Source organism: Pseudogymnoascus destructans, assembly GCF_001641265.1.
Source record: "Pseudogymnoascus destructans isolate 20631-21 unplaced genomic scaffold scaffold_14, whole genome shotgun sequence".
NCBI lineage: Eukaryota > Fungi > Ascomycota > Leotiomycetes > Thelebolales > Thelebolaceae > Pseudogymnoascus > Pseudogymnoascus destructans.
Genome location: NW_020167533.1, coordinates 1,035,038 through 1,058,475, shown reverse-complemented (window position 1 = coordinate 1,058,475; position 23,438 = coordinate 1,035,038). Strand labels below are relative to the sequence as shown.

The window sequence follows — 23,438 nt, the reverse complement described above, 5'->3', positions numbered from 1 at the left end:
CATCCACCATGTCCACCATCCACCATATCCACCATGTCCACCATCCACCATATCCACCCATAGTACTAAGGTCTGGGCAGGGCAATTGCGGGTGGTCACGCGCCCATGCTTCTTGCTCTCCCCCTCTTCTTGTCGCTCTGTCGGCGCCGCGTCAATCATTGTTGACATCGCCAGGATGAGAGAGCCCGTGGTGTGGCAAGGGATGGGAGGCGATGTGAAAGGGTGTGAGAGTACGGAGTACGTACAGTGAACTTGCCACACACAACTCCCATCCATCCCAGCCTGAGCGACTTTCCAATGTGGCGTCTGTGTGGCTTCCAACAATAAGATGAACAGGCACATTCACTAACTCGCCCCCTCATCGTCCCAGCCCAGCCCATCGGCATCCAGCGCTCCTTGGCGTCAGGCTTACGCCTCGCCTCTTCTGGATCGGGACGCCGTCTTGGAGAGGGCGGCATGCCTGTAGTGTACTGTACGGACACCACCGCGTTGGGTCTGTCATTCCGGTCATTCCGGCGCCGAAGAGACGAGTACGAGCGCTTGGTCGGAATCCCAGTGGACAGACGATTGGCATGGCATCTTTGGGAGTGTGGATAGACATCATCTGCCACTATGAATGGACATCCTCTACAGTACTGTAAGACTGTGGATGGGCAATACTTCAGCGCCGCGGACATGTTGGAACAGACGTACGTATGCGCGCTGGGCTAACACACCACCACTCCGACTCCCCTGCGGCTGGGTCTATTGGTGGAGCAACCGATGAGTTGGACGTTTTTGTTTTCAGGTCGCCTCCACCTGCAACAAACAAAACATAATATAAGAATATAAGAGAGAAAAAAAGATTTGCCTCCGGGACGAATGCCGGAGGATGACAGGGACACTGAGTATTAGGTCTGATCCTGTACAGCTGGCCAGGTACGCTGTTGACTGCGAAATCTGCTGTCTTGAGTCTGTTGGTTGGAGCCCTGTGTCTGGAGTCTGTGGTCTGTGAGGTTGTGGTTAGCAAGATCTGCCTTCTATAGGGCTTGCGGTCTCAATATCTTGGCAAACTGTGAATCAGCAGAGACTCTGGTCCGTGAGGCTTCATGACTCAATATCTATAGCCTGGGAAGACTGGAGTATGGTATATGAGTCTCCGATCTATGAGGCCTCCCCAATCTGCAGGTCTGTTGCCTCCAAGGTCCCCAGTCTGTAATCTCCAGTCCGTAAGATCCATCATTCGCATAGTATATACTCACGTGATATAAACCCCAATAAAAGCGTGATCACGTGTTGCACGTGCCACTGGAAGATTTTAATTTCTTTTCCAAAAATCATCACCGCTCTTATCGCCAATCATAAGCGAACCAGGCTTCACTCCTCCAACATCCAATCCGAGGTACTTCACACGCCATTTTACAATACAAAGGTACTTCCCTCCTCTCTAAAGCCACCGGCGACAGGGCCACTGCTGGACCAGAAAGGCGGACCGCCGAAGGCGACCATCTCCGACCACGCCTGGAGAAACAACCACCGCCTATGGCGATAACCGCTACATCCACCAACCCTCCACTCCACAACCCACTTACCCACATACCACTTTCGCCTTGACGACGTCCACGACCACCAACGACTGCCAACGACTGCCAACGACTGTCGACGACTGTCAACGCCACTTCGGATTCTCTATATATTCACTCTGTCGACAACGCCATACGCCGCCCAAGTCGCCGGCGGTAACTCTCGCGTCTGTGACCATAAGGGAATGAGATGAGCCGTCTCTACAATGACAGAAAGCCAACGCAGCCACAATAAGGTATGTAGCCCCAGCCCTCGTCCCTGCGGAAACAAGACCCAAAAGACTAACAAACTCTTCTCAGCGAACCTTCGGCGAAATGTCGAGCTCAATATCCATGGCCAGACGCCCCTCGGCCGACCCTTCGCCGTCCTTGCCCGGCTCGACCTTCACCTTCCCTACCCCTCCGCCACCACAGACACAAACATACTCCCCAGGCCAGCGCCGCACGCCGCATCCGCACAACCCTCCACGCTCCTCGCCCTTCAGCGTCATGCTCGACCCACGGCATCCCCCATCTCGCCCAAGCCTTGACCGCCAACCCACCGTCATCGATCTGACAGACGACCACCATGAGCGCGCGCCCTCACAGTCGCGGCGCTCGTCACAGCGCGCTGCCCTGCCCCCCCAGCTGGAGCGGTCGGATTACACGACCCTTGGGGGCGTCATCAGCATCGAATCCGACGACGATGACGAGGTCGAGATCGTATCCTCGCGAGCCCTTCCATCACGACAACCGTCGGCCCCTCCTTCACGACTGCGGCTCCCCCGCCCACCTCGATCACCACGCCACCACGCCGGCCATCCGTGGCCCCATCTCCCCAGCATGCTCCCGCCGATTGACGCCCCAGAATCGATCCTGGACAATCCTAGCCTCCTTTTCGGCGGGCTCGCGGACATGTTCCCAGGCAGTTGGCGCAGTCTTCAGGGAAACATGGAGCGGTACGTGTTGGGACGACAATCCGAAATAGGGCCCATCCCGGTGCATATGCGTGGTGCTTCGATGAGGTTCCGCACGTTTCCGCTCCATGAGCATGTGAGACAGGAGCCGAGGAAGGCAGAGCATGTGCCGCCGCCGCCGGTGGGTGAAGGATTCACGCGCTCGCCAAAGGAGGATGACGTGATTGTTTGTCCGGCGTGCGACGAGGAGTTGGTGGTTGGACCTGAGGAGCCGGCTGCGGTGACGACGCCTACATCGGCGGGGAAGACGGCGGCAAAGGCAAAGGCTAGGAGTAGGAAGGATAGGGAGGAGCATCCGTTTTGGGTGGTGAGGGAATGTGGTCATGTAAGTGTATTTCCCTTTCTCTCATTAAATCCGTTGAGAGAGTGCATGTGCTAACACGGTATCAGGTCTACTGCAACAAATGCTACCAGAGCCGCAAGCCGGACGCGAAGTCGACGAGCAAGAACTTATTCCCCGAGGTGCAGAGTGGTGCGAGGAAGGTCCCACTGTGTGCGGTCGATGACTGCACGAGCGAGATTGGGGATAAGAAGTTCTGGGTTGGAGTGTTTATGTGACGAGTTTACTTTGCCGCGGAAAAATGGGTTGGTTTTATGACGACTCACCGATTTTTCGGCGCGGATTGTGTGGAGTATTCGAGAGGCAGCATACAGACAGAAGCGGGTGGGTCACCATCTCCACTGCGTTCCCATTCAACACTTTACAGATTTCCAATCGATGATTTCGATCCCTGTGTTTGGGATGGGAACGGCAGTGGGAATGGAACAGGAAGGGGTGGGAAAGGAGTCAACATCGGATTATCGACTATCGGCTTCGATAAAACATGCATTGCATACAGCGCGGCGTACACTTTTGCACATTAGTTACTCTTCTCGGTGTTATTGGCTGAGTTTTTGTTATTTTACGGTATGCTGGGGTGGGAAGGGGGGCGGCTAATTTTTGGGAAAGGAGTGCTTGCTTGGGCATTGGTAGATGGGAAGGGGGAAAAGCGAGTGGTGGTCTTGAGTGGTGGCTATAGCTAGAGCGAAGAGTATGAAGTTTCTTCAGCTATGTGATAATTTTATGTGTATGATGGTGATCGATGAGGCGTGGATGTGCCGTTTTTCTCCTTTAGCCATGTGGTCTTGTAGAAAATACAGAAAGGGGGGAAACTAACGCTAGGATTTGAAAAATAAAGCATAAACCGCTGGTTTGTTTTATTCAAATGTATTTTATATGCATTAGACACAGCAAATATTGTAAGAAGTATATATGACGTATGGATTTACTGTGTAAATTATATATTTTATCATAGAGAGAATTTATTTTATTTTCCACGAGAACAAACCAACCACTAACCAAAAATATTCCTTTCTCCCACCTACATCTCCTGTAGAAGATACCACAAGAGTATAGATAAACCCCCCTCTCTTCTCCTTCCAAAGAACCACTTACCCCCACTCAAATTTATATTGCGCACGTGACCAACGCACCTAATAAGGCGTGAGGTGAGGTGAGGCTGAAGTCACTAACCCCAGCACGGACGGGACAGTTAGTGGCAGGTACCTAGCCCAGCCCCGCGACCCCGCCTCATGCCCACTTCTATTCCAGTACTATTTGGAGTTATACATACAAAGTTACAGCCACCGCAAAAGAAGGACAAAGAGTTGAAAAAAAGTGAAGTTGAAGGAAGTGAAGCGAATAGAAGAACGGAAGAGGATAGGGCATTCGACGACCACGGCGACTTTCGAGATCGAGGTTTTAGACGCGGATACTGCCCGCTGCCAGATACCTCCGTGGGCGATCTACCAGTGAAAGCTGCACTACGAATAGTGCATACCGACACAAAGGACGCATACGAGCGAGTTCAGGGCGTTGCCGTCACGACAACAACAGCGAGGAGGACGATTCAAAAACTGACGCCATGCCGAGCAGTACTACGATTAGGAATACAGTGGCGCAGATGATGGGGATAACGGGGGCGTCAGAGAGGGTGGCCAGCAGTGTAAGTTTTTGCCCTCTTGAGCTTGGGGTTTTGGGGGGTGGAGGTGGGGAGTGGGGTGGTATGATGCGGGTGATGTAAACCGTGGGGAATGTGTGCTGATGCTGGGGATGTAGGTGCTGAAGAAGCATAATTATAAGCTTGATGCTGCATGTGATGCGTAAGTGGAGCTGTGTTTCCTTTGTTTATTTGCGATACTGGGGGATATATGGTGAGGGAGACGATGGGAAGGAGGAAGAGGAGTGTGTTGCTAGTACTCGCACGAAGGAGCATACGGGACCCGCGCATGTGGAAGGAAGGAACAACGCCGATCTTCGAACAAAAGGATGGAGGAGGAAAGAGCGCCAGGAGTGGCACCTAGGTTTGAGAGGGCTGCTCTTTTGATTTGACTTGGTGGTGGAGCGAAAACAGGCTATAATGCAGCAGAAGCTGGGAAGGGAAGCTGCGATGCCGGCACAGGACGGAAGCTACGATGGAGACGGCAACTATGCTGAACTGGAGGAAGCTACGATGGTGACTGCGGCCACACCATAAAACAGAGGAAGCGACGATAGTGCCTGGGGCCATATCGAGAACCAGGGAAACTACGACTATGACTACAGAAATATTGACAAATGGGGAAACTACGATGATTACTCCACATTCTGAACCGAGGGAAGCCACAACAATGGCACGGGTTAAAACCTGGTGAACCACCTGCGACGCAAAGTGACTGAGGTCTGGACCACATATTTTTATCTGCCCCCATGCTTTGTCAGTTATATGCTGGCTCAAAGAGGGCACAGGACTCGCAAATCGCAGACTGCACGACGCACGGCGCAATTCACATTGGAGCGCAGGAGCAGGCGACACATTTGTTGGTACGGGCCTAAGGAATCTGAAAATAAACATCGTGCTCTGGTGAAGACCCAGGGGGCACTCGACGAAGCGTCATGGTTGGCCCGAAGGGATTAAAGAGGCGGCTTAGCGTTGTACTGCAGGAACAGGAGGACCTCCTTGAAAACAGTGAGATTATCCTTGATCAGGAGCCACTTTCAGATTATGCCTCAAGGGTCCCTAATGACCAAGGGGAATTGCGAAAGAGACAGCGTGTCTCCGTACTAAAGCAGCCGGAGCTCAACGCCAATATCTTCCGTTTTGACCACATCCCTCAGGACGAACTAAGTTTCAATCCCGCTGCGGATTCTTTGCCTCCGGACCGACTTGCACCCCCTTCAAATCCGACCGCCAAGCCGGTTTTTCCAGACCGGATTTTACCACTGCCAGTTCCAACTGGTTCGCGGCGATATGATCCGTTTACCGCTGCGACGAATGCGCCGTCACGCCCATCGCCATCTCCATATTCCTTGGGAGTACCCCCTCCACGCACGGGGCTGTCTCAACCCCCAAGGCCCCATTCATATCCTTCAAATATGGTACCAGCAACTTCTAAAATTGAGGGATCGCACAGGACCCCGAGTCGTACGCCACCGCCAACTACGCACGTTGTACCTCAGTATACTTATGCAAACATGCAGGCGCCGACTGCTCAAGCTACATGGTTAGGATCAGTATTTCAATCTCCCGATCTTTCTATACGTCAGCCGAGACCCCGAGCTGTTAGTATGCCATACGTTTTGTCTTACAGGTCAAGTTCGAGCGCGGAATCTCAAGCAGTGGGTGCTGTTGTGGATGCGGATGCCCAACCATTGACACCTCAAAATGCCGACCCTACTTTTCCCAGAGCGCAATCACTGAGAGCAATGCTGGGCATTCTGAACGTAGCCATTCTGACAGTGGGGTTGAGCATTCTGATAGGAAGGCTGCCCATTCTTAACGTAGCCATTCTGAGAGTAAGGCTGAGCACTCTGAAGATAACCATTCTGATGGTAAGGCTGGCCATTCTGAAATGGGAGCGGGGTATTTTGGACGGGTGGCTGGCCATTCTGATAAGGAGTCTGGGCAGTCGTCCATAATACCCCGCCCCGTATCGACAAAGGCGACGATTGTGCTCTTTGACGATGCGGGCCGGCATTTTGAAGTGGTGAATGGCTACGTTCAGAATTGCTACGCTCAGCCGTACGATCATAATCGCTTGGCATTGTTCCAGAATTACCCAACTATCTTTCCGAATTATCTTTCATTTAATAATAATCAACTGCGGTCTCATCAAAATGGGGTCCCAGCTTCCATACCACATTTTGAGTCGGGATCTGGGGTTGCTAGCCAGCCTTCTATCCCCAGCGCCCAACCAGCTCATGGTGGACCTAGTGCTGGAAATAATCCGGGTTTCCTACCATTTTCACACTCCAGGGGGGTGGCGGCTCCTCAAGCCTCTCGTTCTCCAAGCAGTGGAGGTCATAGTTCTCCAAGTCGTCGAAGTCATAGTCCTCCACCAGCTCCTCGTCTTCCTTATCGGGAACCGATACCCCCTAGTTCACCAGTCCCTGTAGTGCCGGCCGTTTTAGGTTGGCTTTCCAAGCAGGAGCAATTGTTTAGTCCCCCTGTCGGAATTATGCGTCACTTATACTTGACTTGGAGATCCGCTAACAGCTTGGGTCTACAGATACTATGCCTCGGGCGGCAAGCCGGCCGTTGCTCCTACTCCAGTCGAAGATAAGTCGCTGACAACTTTGAGTAACTTATTTGAGAAATACCGAGGTATGTATGACCAAGGCAACAAACATAGAGGTACCCCGTAGCACTCTCTGACTTCTGATCGTAGGGTCGGATGATGAAAAGGATTCCATCAGCGTCGACGGCACGATGGCATATCTCACAGACCTCGCCGTGAATCTCGAAGACGCATCGTCCCTCATTTCACTAGAAATTGTCCAGGCTCCGGCAATCGGGGAGATGACGAGAGATGGGTTTGTAAAGGGCTGGCAAAAGGCTGGGTGAGTCCTACCTCCTTGTTCCTGCAAGAAATTACTGACCCGATCCAGAGCCGACTCTAGAAGCACCTTAGACACAATACCCAAGCAAAAAGCATACATTGCTAGCCAGACAAAACTCCTCTCCTCCGACACCACCCTTTTCAAGCGTGTCTACAAACACACCTTTGTCAGCTCCAAAGAGCGTAGTCAGAAAGCGCTACCTCTCGAGAACGCCCTTGTGTACTGGGAGATGCTCTTCTCAAGCCCTGGCATGTGCTGGGCTTCTGCGATGACGGACTGGCTGAAGCTGTGGCTCGAGTTCCTGAACGCCAAGTGGACGAAGACCGTTAATAAAGACATGTGGAACCAGACGCTTGAGTTCTTCACCAAGAGCAGGGAGGACGAGACGATGAGCTTTTGGTCTGAGGAGGGTGCGTGGCCGGGCGTCATTGACGACTTCGTTGTCTGGGTCCGAGAGAAGAGGGGCGGCGGAGCAGTGACAGATAATATGGAGACGGATTAGGGGGTTCCCGACTATTGAGTAATAAGGCATTCGAGGCTGGGCTGGTTATGATGCAATGTGGCATATGCTCATGATGAACATGTTTCCTGTGCGGTCGAGCGAGCATTTGAGGCGTCTCATGGGTAATGCGCAAGGGGGAGGTCCTATTCTAGATGACAGTATTGGTAAACTGTTGCCAGATCATTGAATGCTGAGTTTATAAATCGAATCCCATTCGCCAATAATGCACCTAATATACAGCCAGTCCTACAATATCTTTGCAAGCATTCCCACGATTTTCGTCTTCCCCAATGGCCTACGACCTGCGCTCCCTGACCGACCACGGAATCCACCCCCCTATCCTCGCCAGCGTATCCAGCTTTCCATCCCCAAGCTTCACGCTCCCGAATTTGATCATTCGCGGGTCGAGACTGAGCGTCTTGCGCACCTGGTCCTGCACGGCGCTGTTGGCGTCGTAGCGCATGACGAAGTGGTGCCCGTCGTGGTAGACTGCCTGATGCTTGGCGGTGCGCTTCGGGAGCGCAGTGACGCCCCAGTTTGTGATGCCGCGAATCGTGCCGCCATTTTGGAGGATGAGGGATCCGGCTGTGCGGGCGATACTGAGGAGGGTTAGTGGGCGAAAGAGGCGCGGGTGAATGGGGGTTGTGATCGGGGAGGACGAACTCTTTCACCTCGGCGAGGCTGCCGGGGCGGACCTGGAGGGTAATTAGCAACTGGTTCGTGCGGATATAGACGGATAGCTATAGCTTACCACCGCAATCAATTCGTATAACATGGCTGAAGTGTGAGCGTAACTGATGTCGTCGTCGTGGTGGTCGTGCACTCGAAAAGTATCGAAGGACGGATTAACCATTATCCGTGCGACGCCGGGGATGCGGCCGCCTCTTAAAAAAGTTGGGTCCCGCGAACATGGTGATAAGTCGATAACGAAAAAGTACATCAACAACCCCGCCAATTCAGATTTTTGCATTTTTCGTTCAACCACAACTGGGAATACGATGTCAAAAAGAGCTGCGGAGGAATTTGAGAGGGGCGACGCCCCGTTGAAGGGAGGAGAGAGAGTTGGGAAGGCGGATGACGATGTAGAGAGTCTGGAGTTTGAGGACGAGTTCGAGGATGAATTTGAGAGCGAAGATGAGATTCTAGAAGCTGGAGTGGATGGGAGACCAGATGCTGAGAGGGAAGCGGAAGAAAAAGCTGGTATGTTTATTTTTTGCGCGTCTATGCTTCCTGGCGCAATGCTAATTATTCTCAGAGGCGATGGAGGTAGACCAACAGACGTTCATAGTCGGGCGAAACAAACTCGAGCCTGGCCAGACGCTCTCCCCTGATCTCTCCACATACGAAATGCTGCACGCTCTCAGCACTCCCTGGCCCTGCCTGTCCTTCGATATTATCAAAGACAACCTCGGCGATAACCGTACCTCCTTTCCCGCAACCATGTACGCTGTTGCAGGCACGCAGGCCGATGCCAAGCGCGAGAAAGAGAACCAGATCATGGTTATGAAGTTCAGCGGCCTCTCCCGCAACGAGCGTGACCAAGACTCTGAGTCTGACTCCGACGGGGATGAAGATTCGGATCCCATCCTCGAATCAGCCTCTATCCCGCTCAACACCACCACAAACCGCATCCGCGCCCACCAAACCCCTGCGTCGGACTCCTCCCGCCCCCCTACGACTCTCACAGCCACAATGACAGAGGCAGGCCAAGTCCTCATCCACGATGTCACGCCACATCTAACCTCCTTTGACACCCCAGGCTTCACTATTACCCCCCAGCACAACAAGCCCCTATCGACACTGCGCATGCACAAGGCCGAAGGGTACGCCGTTGACTGGTCTCCTCTCGTCTCAACCGGCAAGCTCGTTACCGGCGACAACACTGGCTCTATTTACGTCACCACAAGGACCCAAGGTGAGGGCTGGGCCACCGATTCCCGCGCCCTGACCGGCCACACAGGCTCCGTTGAGGAACTCCAGTGGTCGCCTTCGGAGCGCAACGTCTTTGCCTCCGCCTCCAGCGACGGCACCATCAAAGTCTGGGACGTACGCTCCAAGTCCCGCTCCGCAGCCATGAGCGTCCAAGTCTCGGAAACGGATGTGAACGTCATGTCCTGGTCGCCGCTTACCACGCATCTCCTCGCATCTGGCGCCGACGACGGCGTCTGGGCTGTTTGGGATCTGCGCAACTGGAAGGCAGCGCCTACGCCAGGGGCAAGCTCCAAGCCTACCCCTGTCGCGAGCTTTGGGTTCCACAAGGAGCAGATTACGAGTGTGGAGTGGCATCCGACCGAAGACTCGATCGTGACGGTTGCGGCTGGAGATGATACGCTGACGCTGTGGGATCTGGCCGTGGAACTCGACGAGGAGGAAGCGAGGGGTGGAGAGGAGGGTGTGCCGCCGCAGCTGTTGTTTGTGCATTATTTGGAGAGAGTCAAGGAGGCGCATTGGCACCCGCAGATCCCGGGCGCGCTGGTGGGAACGGGAGAGAGCTTTAATGTCTTCAAGACGATTAGTGTTTAGATTTGTGATAGAGACCAAATACAATTGTTCACATGAAAGAAGTGCTAGCGCTCAAAATATAATAATTTATGAATTTTTATTGATTTGATACACCGTTGAGCGTGATATGGACTCCTAAGTACAAACGCCTGGTATCTTGCCCACCGCCACATAAAATTACAATCATGCGCCGGCTCCGTTAACTCGCAAAGAAAACCAACATCATAAACTAATGCGCAAGTGTTCTCCAAACTCCAGATAGTACATCCCATTCCAAAGCACCATCAGACCTTCCCTGCAACCCACCACCACCACTCCCCAACGGTCCATCCTTCGATGCCCGTCCCAGGAGCAACCTCTTTCAATGCATCCACTCCAAATGCCCATTCCAGTGCCAACCTCGCCTCCCATTCTTCCAGCGCTGGACTGAGCAACCGCGTAACTTCTTTAGCCTCAATACCCGGCCTCTGCATAATCGTCGCCAGCACTGCTCCCATGACCTTGCGCCACAAACCTGGGATAAGCTGGTCGTTGATATCATACCAGAGAGGCAGCGCCCCATCGTGCGGTTTCGGCGGTGGGTTGTGTTCGATGGACAACATACTTGAGCGGATTAGAGGATGTGCGTCATCATAGACGTAGGTGTCCGAAGGCGAAATCTGGATATCGAACAGCAACTTAGTTTTATCCATCTTCTTGGTCTGATAATTTCCCTCCGTCAACCCAAACTTATTCATTGGAATTCTGTGTCCAGTTTGCACGATCCGTTGCGCGCACTGTAAGTTTGTCGTAGCAAGAATTTCTCCCTCGCTCGCCGTATATTCCAGCATCACTATCTCGTCCTTCTTGAAAGCCTCATCAAGGCACGCCTTGTATGCCACCGCCTCATTATAATGGGCTTGAGTCAGAATACGCGATAGTGCCGCCGTAAGGACATCAGTGGCTTCAAAGCCGCGGCCTGGCGCCGGACGGCCTTTGTTCACTGGCATGATGACCTTTGCTTCGACCAGCTGCGAAACCGCGTCGCGCATGATTTCTGGGCCGAGACCCCGTAATTTAGCGGATGCAGTGGCGGCATTAAAGCTATCGACAGGTGTAAGCGTGCTTGCTCTCGCCCACGATCGAGCGATGCGGAGCATGTCGTCTTGAGGACCTTGGGGCGCCTCGAGAGGTTGTGAGGCTAGCAATGTTAGGTTGCTAGCGGATGCGTGAGCAATACGCTTATGCACTGGCAGTGTACTGGAGAAATAAGAATCCCTCCAGTTTTTCTCCTCGACGTCCTGTAACTCATACATCTCGTCGAATTTCTCTCGAGTACTTGGCAAATCCACGGTAGCCGTCCTGACGAGCTGTGTGCGTTTCATAGCCCAGTCAATAAGTGCATCCCAATCGTAATCAAGGAGATGGTCGTAATCCATTCTAGGAAGTTCCCCAGACTCATAAGCAGCTAAATACGCAGTCTGGAAATCTTCCGTCATTTTGATTAACCGCTTTGCATGTTTATCTGCGAGAACATTGAAGTGCCGACGAACCCAGTTCATGGTACACTGTGGAAAGAGCCTCGACACGAGGACCCAATCTACGCTTTGGTCAAGGCCGCCAGTCAGGGTCCGTATGACGACAACGGCGACGATGAGGCGGTCATCAAGAGCCTCGGAGATAACGGTCCGTTCATTCGTACGTTTACGGTGACCGGAGATTCCGTGATAGGAAATAGATACTTCAAAATCGGGATCGTTGAGAGGTATATCGAGGCCTTGGATATCAACAGGCAAAGACGTGTGGCGACGCACTCGGAAGTCTTTTGACTGAGCTGCACGGCGATAAGGCCGTTTGAGGCGGGGTTGGCCGATCAGCTGGCTGCCGGGCAACTTACGCTTGCGTGAGAGATAATCGAAATCAGATTTCGTGGCCTCCACCATCCCAAAGAATGATGAGGCTTGTTCTGTTCTCTGGCGTTTTTGATAGCCCCATCTCGGTTTGCTCTTTACAGTCGTCGAAAGGAGTTGTTGTACAGGATCGACAACAAGAAGTTCGTAGGGCAGAGTTTCCAAAGTAAAGGAGTTATCAGCTAGCCAGGATTTGGTAGCTGGTTCCGTGGGTTGAGGCCCCTTTAGCTCCTCAGCAGTGTGGTTGATATAAATATGGTCCGGCGCAATATTTCCCATCCCCAATAAAGTTCTGCCCCCGATGGTTTGTTCCCATTCTTCCGTTGTAATGATTTTGGCCATGAAATCTGTGTATGCGGATCCTTCCGTCGTGTCAAGCTCAAACCCTTTCGCTTTCATCCGAGACATGATGCTTTCAAGGTTCTTGGGCAGCATATCTTTGAACGAGGCAGCAGATCGTGAGAACAGACCTTTGGATGCTGCCCAGGAGCCCACATCAGCTGCTGCAATAGAAGTGTCGTCGGGGGTACCGATTCTTTCAACTGGTGATTTACTGGGAAGACTAAAGCCTGGTGCTTGTTGTATAAGAGAATCGAGCCCAGGGTTGTTGGTCCACTCTGGCATGACAGGCTTGGTCCTCAACCTGCTGTCAGGGAGTGGTAGTGGCTTGAAGTCGGGCCAGGGCATCTCTTCGCCTGTGACCGTAAGTCCATACGGACGCAGGTCGTCCGACTCATCATCCCACCGAACAGATTTTGGTTTCTTTGGAGTAAGCCCCCCAGAAAAATTTGACCCTCGCCCATGATTCCAAGAACCTATTGTGTCGTGGCCAAAGTTTTGTGCTGCAAGCTGGTCTCTGGAACTTCCAATTCTCGTCTTACGCTTTGATTTGTGCACAATAACTGGGCGGAATATGTTACCGGGCGCCTTCAGCTGTTGCTGGACTGCTGCACGCTTTGCTGACATGACATGGATGGCGTTGACACCGTGACCAAATGGGCGGAAAGTCCAAGCTGGGTTGTCGGCGGTTTGCATATAAGTCACTGGCTCTGGTAAGTCGGATTTGCGAATGTGGATCTTTGCCTGCATCTGCTTTGGTGGTCCTTTGCCCCACGACCCGTCCGTGTTTTGGAGGAACGATGGTGCTGTTTGGCAACTATGGAGCTGAATGTAGTCTGCCTGCTTTTGCTCTTCAGCAGTGAGAGGTTGCTTTTCAGGTTCAACATCTGAAAGCATGAAGTCAGAACCCGACTCATCTAAAGACTCGCCTGCCACATCGCCATTTAAACGTCGATCTTTTAATGTGACGCCCTGAGCCTTCAGTGACGCCCACAGTGCTTTCATTCGTGATGATTGTCCTTCCCTAAAGCTATCACTACGTCGGTGATACAAGCCACTCTTCCGTCTCCTTCGTCGTCGCCCCGTATAGTACTCCACATCAGTCTCGCCCTCTGCATCTGGATCAGGGATATAGAATGGCGCATTGAGGAGAACAATCTCATTCTCGTCATCTGAATCTGGTTCTCCGTTATTTGTCGTTTGCTTTTGTGCTTCCACAATGCTTGATAGGATACGGGCTTCTTTCAAGGCCTTGGCTTCTTTTGCAGCGCGAATCCTTGGATCCTCTTCTCTTTCTTTCGCAAGCATGCGCCTCTGCCGTTCTTCTTCGGAAGGCCTCGACTCTCTAGCCTCGAGCATTGACAGCACCGCCTCAGGTGGCTCAAAGTCAGGCGGACAGTAATACCTCGGAAATACCGCCTTAATATTTGCTTTGATATCATTTACCAAAGGACATAGTGGATCGACCCCCTTCTTTGTGACAACAGCGCGCGTACGCATACGGCCGGTTTGATCCCTGAAAGAGAACTTGACCTTTGTAACAAATCCGCCATCTTCGAGAAGCCCGACAGCCTGATTGCAGTACTTGTAATCTTGAATCAGAGAGTCTGGATACTTTTGCACCCACGCTGCATGCATTGCAAACCACAGCCCTTGATCGCCTGGGAACGCACCACCGTTCGCTTCTAACAAGTCCAGTATAACTTCTTTACGCTTCTGTGTGATTACCGGGCCTGTTCTCCTCTCGATATTGTCCCTGTCGTTTGCCGTTGGGTATTTCAGTTTCATCCTGGCGGCGAGCATGGCGCGTTTCTCAGGAGTAGCAAATTTTGAAGGGCTTTCATCAATAGATGTCACGGCTGCCGTATCAGCTGGGATTGGAGTTCCAATTCGATGCGAAGGCAAGCTCTGAGCCCCAGGTTCTTCGGGGTTGGTGGGTTCTCCCAGCGCTTCAGATTCGACGGTCTGTCTACGACGATATTGTCGGCGCTTTGGGCGACCACCATCGTCATGAAGTGACCAACCGCCATCTTGGTCCCTTTGAGCATTAACAAGAGCAGCTTCTTCTGGTGTAAGCTCACTAAGGGCAAACGATTCCCTGCTTCTCTTTTTTCTCTCTTCGGGTGTCGGAGGTGTCGGAGGCCGAGTCCAATTTGGATTGCAAGTCACCTTGGCCTTAGTCTTGTGGTACTTAACGCCTTCGTAATTCTTCCAGGCACCTTCACATTGGTCGCACTTGAATGGTTTCGGGCCGCCATCCGGAATTGGGAATGCCCAGGGCGGTAATGGTATTCTCTTGTTCTTTGGTTTTTTCCTTCGCATCGCTGTGCCAATTTTGGCTACGAAAGCTGTAGCACCTTCAGTCAATGTATGATCGACGAGGAACTTGACTTCTTTTTCCTCGGTCTCGTCAGATTCCTCTTGGGTTTCTCTAAACAGAACAACTATCTCGTAAGTTTCTGTGTCTACGACAGGAAAGACCGAGATTTGGGATGTTTCGATCATCCATTTAGATGCTAAGTCTTCGGTATCGAGTGGAAGAAATTCAAGTTGTGTTTCGATGTCATTTAGACACAGATTTCCAGCAACACCATCTTTGGAAGCAGAAATATGTATCAGTTCGTCCGCATCATCTCTGTCGATTGCAATATTGGCGGTGTCCACATCCATTGCTTCCCCTTCATCAGGCAATGCAGTCTCATTAGCATCGCCAACAGCTTCAGGAGCTGCGGTTTTGACCTCAGCCACAGGCTGGCTAATTCTTTCCCCCTCACGTAACAGAATAGTCTCCTGAGCATCAGCTAAAGATTCAAGAGCTGTAGCTTCGACTTTAGCCACAACTTGGCTGCTCGCCAGATCTTGGTGATTAGAAACAGCTAGAGAAACTTCACTTAGAGGTGAGCTAGGAGAACGACTCGCAGCAGTATATGGCGACTTGTATGGCTTTGATTGAGCTGGTTGGGAAAGGGACGAAGCCTGTACCACTGGCGAGACCCGTGCTTCAGGCGAAACTGCTTTGGAAGCGCCAGCTGGCTCATCAATGGTGGCGTATGGCGACTTGTACTGAGAAGCGCTAGGTTCGAGGCCACGCGCAGTTTTGGGTGCTGGTATACCCTTACTTTGCGGCTGGGGCGCGGGTGTCTTGGAAATTTCTGGTGACTTTGCATATGGCGAGTTGTATCCTTGAGGTTTACCACTGGCATATGGTGATACGTAGGCGGATGGTTGTGAGCCTGGCATTTGGGGGGCATTGACTACTGTCGCCTTGGTCTGGCTGCTAATAGATGCAAGCCTTGGGACAGACGGCGTAGTGGGAACATTTGGGTATGGCGATGTATACGTAGACACTGCTGAGATAGTTTCTTTTCTAGAACTGTCGATAAACTCTTCCTTTGGAATCTCTTCACTGTCCTGGGCATTGACAATTGGTGTTGTTACGGAAGCGACCTGATCTTCTAGGTTGTCATCGTCTGCCGCCTCTTCGACCTGTGATATGGCTTCCTCGGCCTCGACAGGGGCTTGATCTTGTGCCTTTGGGGTCCTTGGAGCCAAATTCAACTCCTTTAGTCTCTCAGACTTAATCATCATCATCATCCGCTTTGGTTTTCGTCCTCTTTGGAGCAATCCTGACGGCCCTCGAATCTTTTCCTGAACTGGAAAGTCGGGAAGGTCAAAATAAGCACCAGGCATACCGGCCTCTCGCTCAAGCTGATCATTGGACGTGTACGTGACAGTCTTGGTTTCCGTTTTCCTGGGTCTGCCTCGAGGCCTTTTTGGAGTTTCGGGTTGTGGTGGCATAGTAGTCCTAGACGGCGCCGTTGTAGAAGGCCCCTTAATGAGAGTGCTGGGTCGTGCTGCCTTGGTTTGTTTTGAACTTCCCTCGCCCTTTCGAGAAGTAATGTCTGTGGTTGCTGTACGTTGCTTTGTCCGTGGCGCAATAGTTGGATAATTAGAAAGATCGGATATTTGCCCACTCGTTTCTGTAGGTCGGTGCAAAACAGTCGCGCCATCCCAGGAAGATTCCCCGTTACTAACACGTCTCTCAAAGCTCGACATCATATAGTACTGGTAAATCTCCCTACCCGACTTCTCAATAGGCTCTCGCACAATGCGTATCGTCTGTTTGTCTGCAGTCGATGCAGAGCTGATATCAAACGGTATAAACAGCGCAACAAGATCCTCAGTTGATACAGTCTCGGCCTCTGCAAGCAAACCATCTTCCGATATTCCCTCGTCTCCAGGGTTAGTTTCAATGACTTGCTCAATAATATCCTCCACTGACTCTTTGGTAGTGGTCATGGGTGCTGGCTTTTCAGAAGCATCATACGCTTCCTCGTCTTCTCCATCAAAGAAGTCACCATCAGACTCTTCGCTCTCCTCGGCTTCGACATCATCGAATGCATCTTCACTTAAATATTTGCTAGGCTTACCATTTGTGCGTTTCCTTGCTCTTGGCTTATGCTCGCTCTTTGGCTTCGCTCTCGATGGCCTATTCTTGAAACCTTGGCTAGTGAGTCTCTTCTTGAAATGAGACCACTCGTCCTCCGTAGGGTCTCGGAGAAATTTTATGCAGTCTTTGAAAATCTTTGGATTGTTTGGCAGGAGAGCGCTGACTCGCTTGCAGACTTTAAGCTCGAAAAGCTTACGCATAATCCGCTCAAGAGTCTTCCGTAGTCGAAGATCGTTGATATTCATCTTTGCCAATATGTGAGTACGTCGGATCACTCCCCATGAACGCATAATTGCCACTGCGGTGCGGGCGACCATCTCAATATCGACGAATAAGCCGGACCAGTTCTCATGACCAGGGACGGGTTTGAGATCCTGGGTCAGCGTGCTTGCCGACAGCTCAGATGGGTTGATCATATCTCGTTGTGCAGCTTTTGCCTCCAAGAAAATTTTATGGGTGAGAAGGCTGGTCTTTTGGTTGAAAGCTAGTACCTGCTTTTTCTCGATATACCCCTTTTGCGCGAGGAAATCAGTGCGCCGTGGAACGGATCTCTTGTCCTGCCCCGTGATATTGCGGGCCTCTGCTTGAAGTATGCCCTTCTTTCCTGCGGCTGCAATGGCGAGCAGTAGCTGCCACTCGGAAAAAGGGAGCTTGGTCTTATCCACATCATGGCCGGTGAGAACAAGCCATAGGCGTCTTTGATTGACGTGGACTCGAGGCTGATGCTCGATGGCTGGGGCACCTGTTTCTGTTTCTGATGGGGGCTCGAGAAGAAGAGCGGGGTCGATTGCATTGTCGGCTTCCGTTTTTATAGGGAGGGCCTCTGCCTCGTCCAAAGAGAGCACTCTTCCTTCGCCGACAATGATATCATCACGTGCAACCAAAGTATCCCAGAGTCTGGCTTGGAAGTTGCGGTCAATGACAGGCCTTTGTGATACTTCAGATTCCGGTACGGGAGTCAGGAATTGGTCTCCGTTTTCATCAGCGACATCTTCATGCTTGGCGTCGAGTTTGGTTCTCTCCAGGTTGTCATAGAAGGTCTCAATGCGACCGAGCAGCTCTGACACAGAGAGGCCTATGAATTAGATTAGAACAGTTCTGCATATCAATTTCCAAGATCGACAAAAATATAACAGCAAAAAGCAAAAACGGTCCTGCGAGGGGATTGAACCCCGCACTACGGGGTTATGATAATGTGTCAGGAGCGACAACTCCCATCAGACCAAATAGCCACATGATTTGTCCACTGCCCAGAAATCCACGAGTGTATACTCCACCAATGGAATACCATATAAATACAGTTTTATCTCATCCCTCATGAGGGCTTGTGATAATAGCTGGACCTTCCCCTCCAGCAAGGCTGACGAACGGATTCGCAAGGCTGTGGGTGCATTACCTTTATTCCAATCATTGATGGCAAGCTCCTGGACCAGGAAGTCGATCAGACCCTCAAAATCATCGGCTTCTGAATTCTCCATCTTGCAAAGCGGTTTGCGATCATTCTTAGCGTCGTGGAAAAGGTTTCTGTGAAAATGGTTCCGGAGGTCGAACTCGAGCGCTTTTAGTGGTTTGATGTGAATTTGAAGCCGTTATGCCACTTTTTTTCTTGTGGCGGATTTTAGGCGAGGCCTAGCTATTTGCATTACATTTATAAATATCACGTGACATGTTGATTTACCATCATTATGAGAGATATGAAGATGATATGAAGATGATATCAATAATGGATCCTTACAATCTAGGAAAATGGCCTACAAGTATGAATAGGACATCTGGGTAATCGATTTTAATTCTCAGTGCTGGACAGACTCTACAACAAAATATTACAGGAACACCTAAGTTTGCGATCGAATAACTGGAAGTAGATATTTGCCCTGACCCAATAATTTCTATGTTTTGAATCTGCCTTTCAGTCCTTCATACTACCCCTCAGAGCCGCCGCCTCGCGGTTTTCCTTCATCATTTGCCTGTACCCTTCAACAACACTCTGTCTCACCTCACCCAACTCCTCCCTCCTCCTCAAACTTCCTGACGCTTTCGGCACATCCTCGACCTCCACTCTTGCCCCTCTAACCTTGAATTTCTCCTTGGGTATCTTTGTAAAGGTTGGCGGCGCTTGGTAAACATCGCTGATTCTGTTCGGGCCTTCATTCCTCGTTTTCTTCAATATTGCCCATGGGTCATCGTTTCCGTCATCAATCTCTCCAATCGCCTTCTTCTTTTTACCCTTCCCATTCTTTTTCTTCCCGGTTTGGACAGTATCTTCGGAGTCAAGTTTCCACTTCACTCTTCCCTCGTCGTCCAGCTCCTCTTCCTCAGCCAACTCCATGGCCTCCTGTCGTTTATCCTGTATCTTTTGCTCCTGTTCGCGCCATTCCGCATACATTCTATGCATTCTCTTTTCCGTCTTGGTTCGCCCCACCTTCAACCCTAATGGATCTTTGCCGTCCTTCCCAGTCTTATTTATCAATCCAGAAATCGGAAGTGCAGCGTCCACCCTAGCGGAGAACTCTGACATCTTCTCTCCTGGCTTAATCCTTGGTATCTCAACCTGTTCAGGATCAACCTTGGGTGCTTGTGGCTTATTCCCCTTCTCTGCTGCCGCCGCAGCCTGCTTTTGCTTTTTCGTCGGCTTTATGCCATCATCGAGACCTGAAGGGAGCCTCTTGCCCTGCTGAAACATCATCAGGCGCGCGAACGCTCTCGGAGTATCATCCGCATCATCTCTGCGCTTCCTCTTGTTTGGCTTCCGCGCTGGTGCGCTATCCGAGCTGAATATGCCATTTGATTTTGCGCCTCTAGCAACGGCGAGAGGTTTTGCGACTTCGGATGGAGGGAGATCGGCGCTGCACTCATTAGTATTGTGATAGGCAGAGAAAAACAGAGCAGCTCACGTTAGACCGTCATCCTCAGCTTTACTGCGCTTGTGTTTCTTCGGCATTTTTGGAATTTGCAAGATGGTAGTTGCAACGGTGAATGGCGAAGGCTGAGATTGAATTTTATCAGGGTGGTCGATTAGATCTCTCGGCGCCGTTTTTGGCGTGGCTGGCCGACTTTCCCGTGTGGGTCTCAGCCTTGTGGGACTTACTATCTCTAGAACTTCGAAGGCGCGACTGAAGTTGACGTTTGCACATCAAGTGCGATTGTCCAACTTGCACCTTCTTAAAATTAGAGATATGGTCTGTGGTATTTCAATTGCTGGCATTTGATTGTGCCACGACCCGAGTCTGGAGATACAGCGACTACAACTTAAGACGGGACATCGTCACAAGACGACGCTTCTCGGCGCAATCGAGCGCTTTTTATTATGTCAGAAGCCGGACCTTCATCTGCCGGTCACCGGATCTCGACTGGCGAATTCACCGACGATGAGAACTTAGATATCCCGTTGAGAGATATTCGCGAGGCCGAATTCGAGCGCCTCGAAGCTGGGCCAGTGACAAAGGAGGCTGTCGAAGACGAGAAGAAACGGAGCAGCCGATGGCCTCTATGGCCGTTAAATAAACGGCGGGGCTCCTCAGCTGGGTATGCGAAAGTGGGTGATGATGATGATGATGCCGCCAGCCCCCTGGCAGCCAAGGGCCTGAAATCGAAGCCGACGAAGAAAGCGAGCGGGAGGAAGCTAGTATGGGGAATTTTGTATGGTTGCCCCTAAGACATGTCTGACTAAATTCTAACGAGTACAAAGCATTTTCCTCATCATCTCTAATCTCTGCTTCCTCGTTGCCGCGTCTTTCACAGGCCCGATGTCCAACCCACTCTCACGCTGGGGTGCTCCCGGCACCACGAGCGAAGGCCTCTCCTGGTACCCGACCGACTTCCTCCGCGACGTGCAGCCAATCCCTTGTCACTCTCACAATGACTATTGGCGCACCGTCCCCCTTTTCTCCGCGCTGCACGCAGGCTGCATCAGCGTCGAAGCAGACGTGTGGCTGTTCCCCTCAGTGGAAACCCTCTTCATAGGACACAACACCGCCTCCTTGACCGACAACCGCACATTTACATCTCTCTACGTTGATCCATTGGTAAAGATCCTAGAGGATAATAACCCGAAGAGCGAATTCAACAGCGGCTCAATGAACGGCGTCTTCGACACCGACTCCAGCCAGTCCCTGACCCTCCTCGTCGACGTCAAAACCGACGGCACACAAACCTGGGCAGAAGTACTGCTCGAGCTACAACCGCTGCGTGAACGCGGCTGGTTAACATTTATGGAAAACTCCACTGTCCACCAGCGACCTATCACAGTAGTTGGGACGGGGAACACCCCCTTTGACGTCCTTACATCCAACTCCACCTACCGTGACGCGTTCTTCGACGCTCCCCTCCAAAACATGTACGAGGATGCCAATGGTGTCGCTTCAAAAACCACCGCCGTCACCACCCCCGGCGGCCAAGGTACAACCGGCACAAGCGCCACCGATTCCTACACATCTCTAAACTCTTTTTACGCCTCAACCTCGTTCGAAGAGGTTCTCGGTAAAATGTGGTTCTTCAACCTCTCCGACGAGCAGAAAGAGACGATTCGTGGGCAGATACGCGGCGCGAAGCGTAGGGGGCTGAAGGCGAGGTACTGGGATCAGCCGACGTGGCCGATGCATGTGAGGAATGAGATCTGGAAGTTCCTATGGGAGGAGGGGGTGGCGGTGTTGAATGTCAATGATATAGAGGGGGTGAAGAAGGTGTGGTAGTAGGATGGTGTATCACCTCACCGATTAATGCATTTTAAGCGCGTATATAGATAGCTGATGGTAATGATCGCATTCGCAAATAATTCTAAATGGTATCTGATATCCCAATATACACAAAGTACGCTGTTATTTCTATCTACAGCGTATGACTCGTTCAATCAACACCCGTGAATGCCCGCTCGTCTGCGCCTACACCGATATGATCGCCCTTAACGCCTAAACACGGTCCTGAAATGAAATCGCCCGCCTCAACACTTATCGCTACAACTCAAGGACAATTTTTAGCAGCATGACGACTAGCGCAGTTACGACGCCCAGGATCGCGCGGTCGACCCATAGTGGCACGCCCTCGTTCGACCAGTCAGGCTGATTTCGTCGGACCTGTTGCATTCGTTGCATTTGTTGCTGAGGCCACGCATGGCCATGTGCTATAGCGTGGAAATCGGGTTGGTGGTGATGGACTGGAGCGGGTCCATGGGCGTAAGCAGGTGCTGCGCTTGTAGGCGTGGGTACGGCTTGTCCTGGTTGTCCGGCGGCGTATTGTGGTTGCCACTGAGGTGGTGGAGTGAAAGTTGGAGCATCGACTGGTATGAGAGGAGCAGTTTGTACAAATCCCTCCGCTAGTTCCGCCTCTGTGTCTCCCATCCTTTCATCGGCTGCGGTTTGACTCTTCGACGCGCTGCTAGCCTCCGCGCTATCATCTTGTGGTTTCCCCGACCCCTTCTCGATATCCTCCCTATATCCCAGCTTCAGCTCATCTGGTACCGTGTCCTCCTGCCTCGCCTTCCCCTCTGCTTCTAACGCCTTTGCTGCTTCCTCATTCTCCTGTAATATCTCCACGTTCGTCTTCCCGCATCCCTGGCACGCCCACCCTCTCGACTGGTCAGCGAGCTGCCGGCGCGTCGCATCCGTCGTGTCCAAACCCCCAACCTGCCCCGCGGCTGGCGTCTCTAAGAATGACCGCAGCGCGACAAGGGCCGTTCTCACACCCCACGCGGGCATCCATGTCTCCTCATGGTGGCCGCTGATGCTGAGACAGATCTCGCGGTTCACCTCGAAGCGGCCGCTTGGGGTGAGGAAGCGGAAGGACGGTGGGCGGAGAGGGTAGGTGGGTGGGAGGACGATGCGGCCATGGTAAATTCCCGAGGAGTATACGGAGGTGGGCGGACCGCGGAGTGTGAAGTGCCACGTGAAGAGGTCTGTTTCTGTAGGGAGGGCGTGGAAGTCGGGAGAGGGCGTCGAGGAGAGTTCAGCGGCTTCGCGGACTGTAGATTAAGCACGGTTAGGAGGGAACTTAGCCGCCTTGGGGGCGAGTGGGGGCACAGAAGGAGGGCGCTTACGGATACGGCGGATGGTAGGTGACTTGGAGTTGATGCCTTTCGTGGCCATTGCGATCAAGATGCTCAGCTTGGTTAAGTTGGGAAATAGCTAGGTGTCATAGGTTATGTATCAGTTTGTATAGAAAGTGGGTGCTCTTGTGGTGACCCTGAGCTAAGGTGGCCTTATCGGTTGCATCAGCCACCGCCGCTGGGGCGATGTGGCGATCGCGGCTAATGGAACACGGTGCCGTTGGAGCTTAAGCGCGGCGATCCACACAGGCACAAGATCATTGTAGTTTTTGGTTGGTTTGATTGCCGACCGGGTGCTCCCTATAAGTGGATCGGTGATATTATTCCTAGCCTTATCAGC

General features: G+C 52.0%; 9 protein-coding genes across 9 annotated transcripts; 5 read left to right on the top strand and 4 right to left on the bottom strand.

The window, feature by feature from the left end:
- The first annotated feature begins 157 nt into the window (after positions 1-157).
- VC83_05755 (uncharacterized protein) lies at positions 158-3,484 on the top strand. The gene is made up of 4 exons (XM_024469369.1): positions 158-237; positions 371-1,798; positions 1,863-2,843; positions 2,909-3,484. Exons 2-4 carry the CDS (start codon positions 1,769-1,771, stop codon positions 3,074-3,076), a joined length of 1,179 nt encoding a protein of 392 aa, XP_024322911.1. The 5' UTR covers positions 158-237; positions 371-1,768; the 3' UTR covers positions 3,077-3,484.
- Positions 3,485-4,090: 606 nt separating this feature from the next.
- Positions 4,091-4,465, top strand: VC83_05754 (uncharacterized protein; the record flags this gene model as incomplete). Its single annotated transcript, XM_024469368.1, has 1 exon — positions 4,091-4,465. The coding sequence occupies one exon, from the start codon at positions 4,091-4,093 to the stop codon at positions 4,463-4,465; it is 375 nt and encodes a 124-aa protein (XP_024322910.1).
- Positions 4,466-5,432: 967 nt separating this feature from the next.
- On the top strand, positions 5,433-7,878 carry DCN1 (Scaffold-type E3 ligase; the record flags this gene model as incomplete). Its single annotated transcript, XM_024469367.1, has 6 exons — positions 5,433-6,275; positions 6,332-6,740; positions 6,793-6,928; positions 7,046-7,140; positions 7,205-7,376; positions 7,425-7,878. 6 exons carry the CDS (start codon positions 5,433-5,435, stop codon positions 7,876-7,878), a joined length of 2,109 nt encoding a protein of 702 aa, XP_024322913.1.
- A 295-nt stretch (positions 7,879-8,173) lies between these two features.
- Positions 8,174-8,653, bottom strand: VC83_05752 (uncharacterized protein; the record flags this gene model as incomplete). Its single annotated transcript, XM_024469366.1, has 3 exons — positions 8,174-8,477; positions 8,542-8,573; positions 8,630-8,653. 3 exons carry the CDS (start codon positions 8,651-8,653, stop codon positions 8,174-8,176), a joined length of 360 nt encoding a protein of 119 aa, XP_024322912.1.
- Positions 8,654-8,668: 15 nt separating this feature from the next.
- RRB1 (ribosome biosynthesis protein rrb1) lies at positions 8,669-10,417 on the top strand. The gene is made up of 2 exons (XM_024469365.1): positions 8,669-9,078; positions 9,134-10,417. The coding sequence occupies exons 1-2, from the start codon at positions 8,676-8,678 to the stop codon at positions 10,399-10,401; spliced, it is 1,671 nt and encodes a 556-aa protein (XP_024322915.1). The 5' UTR covers positions 8,669-8,675; the 3' UTR covers positions 10,402-10,417.
- A 45-nt stretch (positions 10,418-10,462) lies between these two features.
- On the bottom strand, positions 10,463-18,666 carry VC83_05750 (uncharacterized protein). Its single transcript, XM_024469364.1, has 2 exons — positions 18,455-18,666; positions 10,463-18,133 (listed from the first exon to the last, which is right to left on the bottom strand). The coding sequence occupies exons 1-2, from the start codon at positions 18,534-18,536 to the stop codon at positions 10,665-10,667; spliced, it is 7,551 nt and encodes a 2,516-aa protein (XP_024322914.1). The 5' UTR covers positions 18,537-18,666; the 3' UTR covers positions 10,463-10,664.
- An 8-nt stretch (positions 18,667-18,674) lies between these two features.
- Positions 18,675-20,190, bottom strand: VC83_05749 (uncharacterized protein). The gene is made up of 2 exons (XM_024469363.1): positions 19,953-20,190; positions 18,675-19,904 (listed from the first exon to the last, which is right to left on the bottom strand). Exons 1-2 carry the CDS (start codon positions 19,997-19,999, stop codon positions 18,968-18,970), a joined length of 984 nt encoding a protein of 327 aa, XP_024323061.1. The 5' UTR covers positions 20,000-20,190; the 3' UTR covers positions 18,675-18,967.
- AIM6 (Altered inheritance of mitochondria protein 6) lies at positions 20,191-21,840 on the top strand. The gene is made up of 2 exons (XM_024469362.1): positions 20,191-20,697; positions 20,747-21,840. The coding sequence occupies exons 1-2, from the start codon at positions 20,366-20,368 to the stop codon at positions 21,747-21,749; spliced, it is 1,335 nt and encodes a 444-aa protein (XP_024323062.1). The 5' UTR covers positions 20,191-20,365; the 3' UTR covers positions 21,750-21,840.
- VC83_05747 (uncharacterized protein) lies at positions 21,841-23,219 on the bottom strand. The gene is made up of 2 exons (XM_024469361.1): positions 23,090-23,219; positions 21,841-23,014 (listed from the first exon to the last, which is right to left on the bottom strand). The coding sequence occupies exons 1-2, from the start codon at positions 23,136-23,138 to the stop codon at positions 22,011-22,013; spliced, it is 1,053 nt and encodes a 350-aa protein (XP_024323055.1). The 5' UTR covers positions 23,139-23,219; the 3' UTR covers positions 21,841-22,010.
- Between the last annotated feature and the right edge of the window lie 219 nt (positions 23,220-23,438).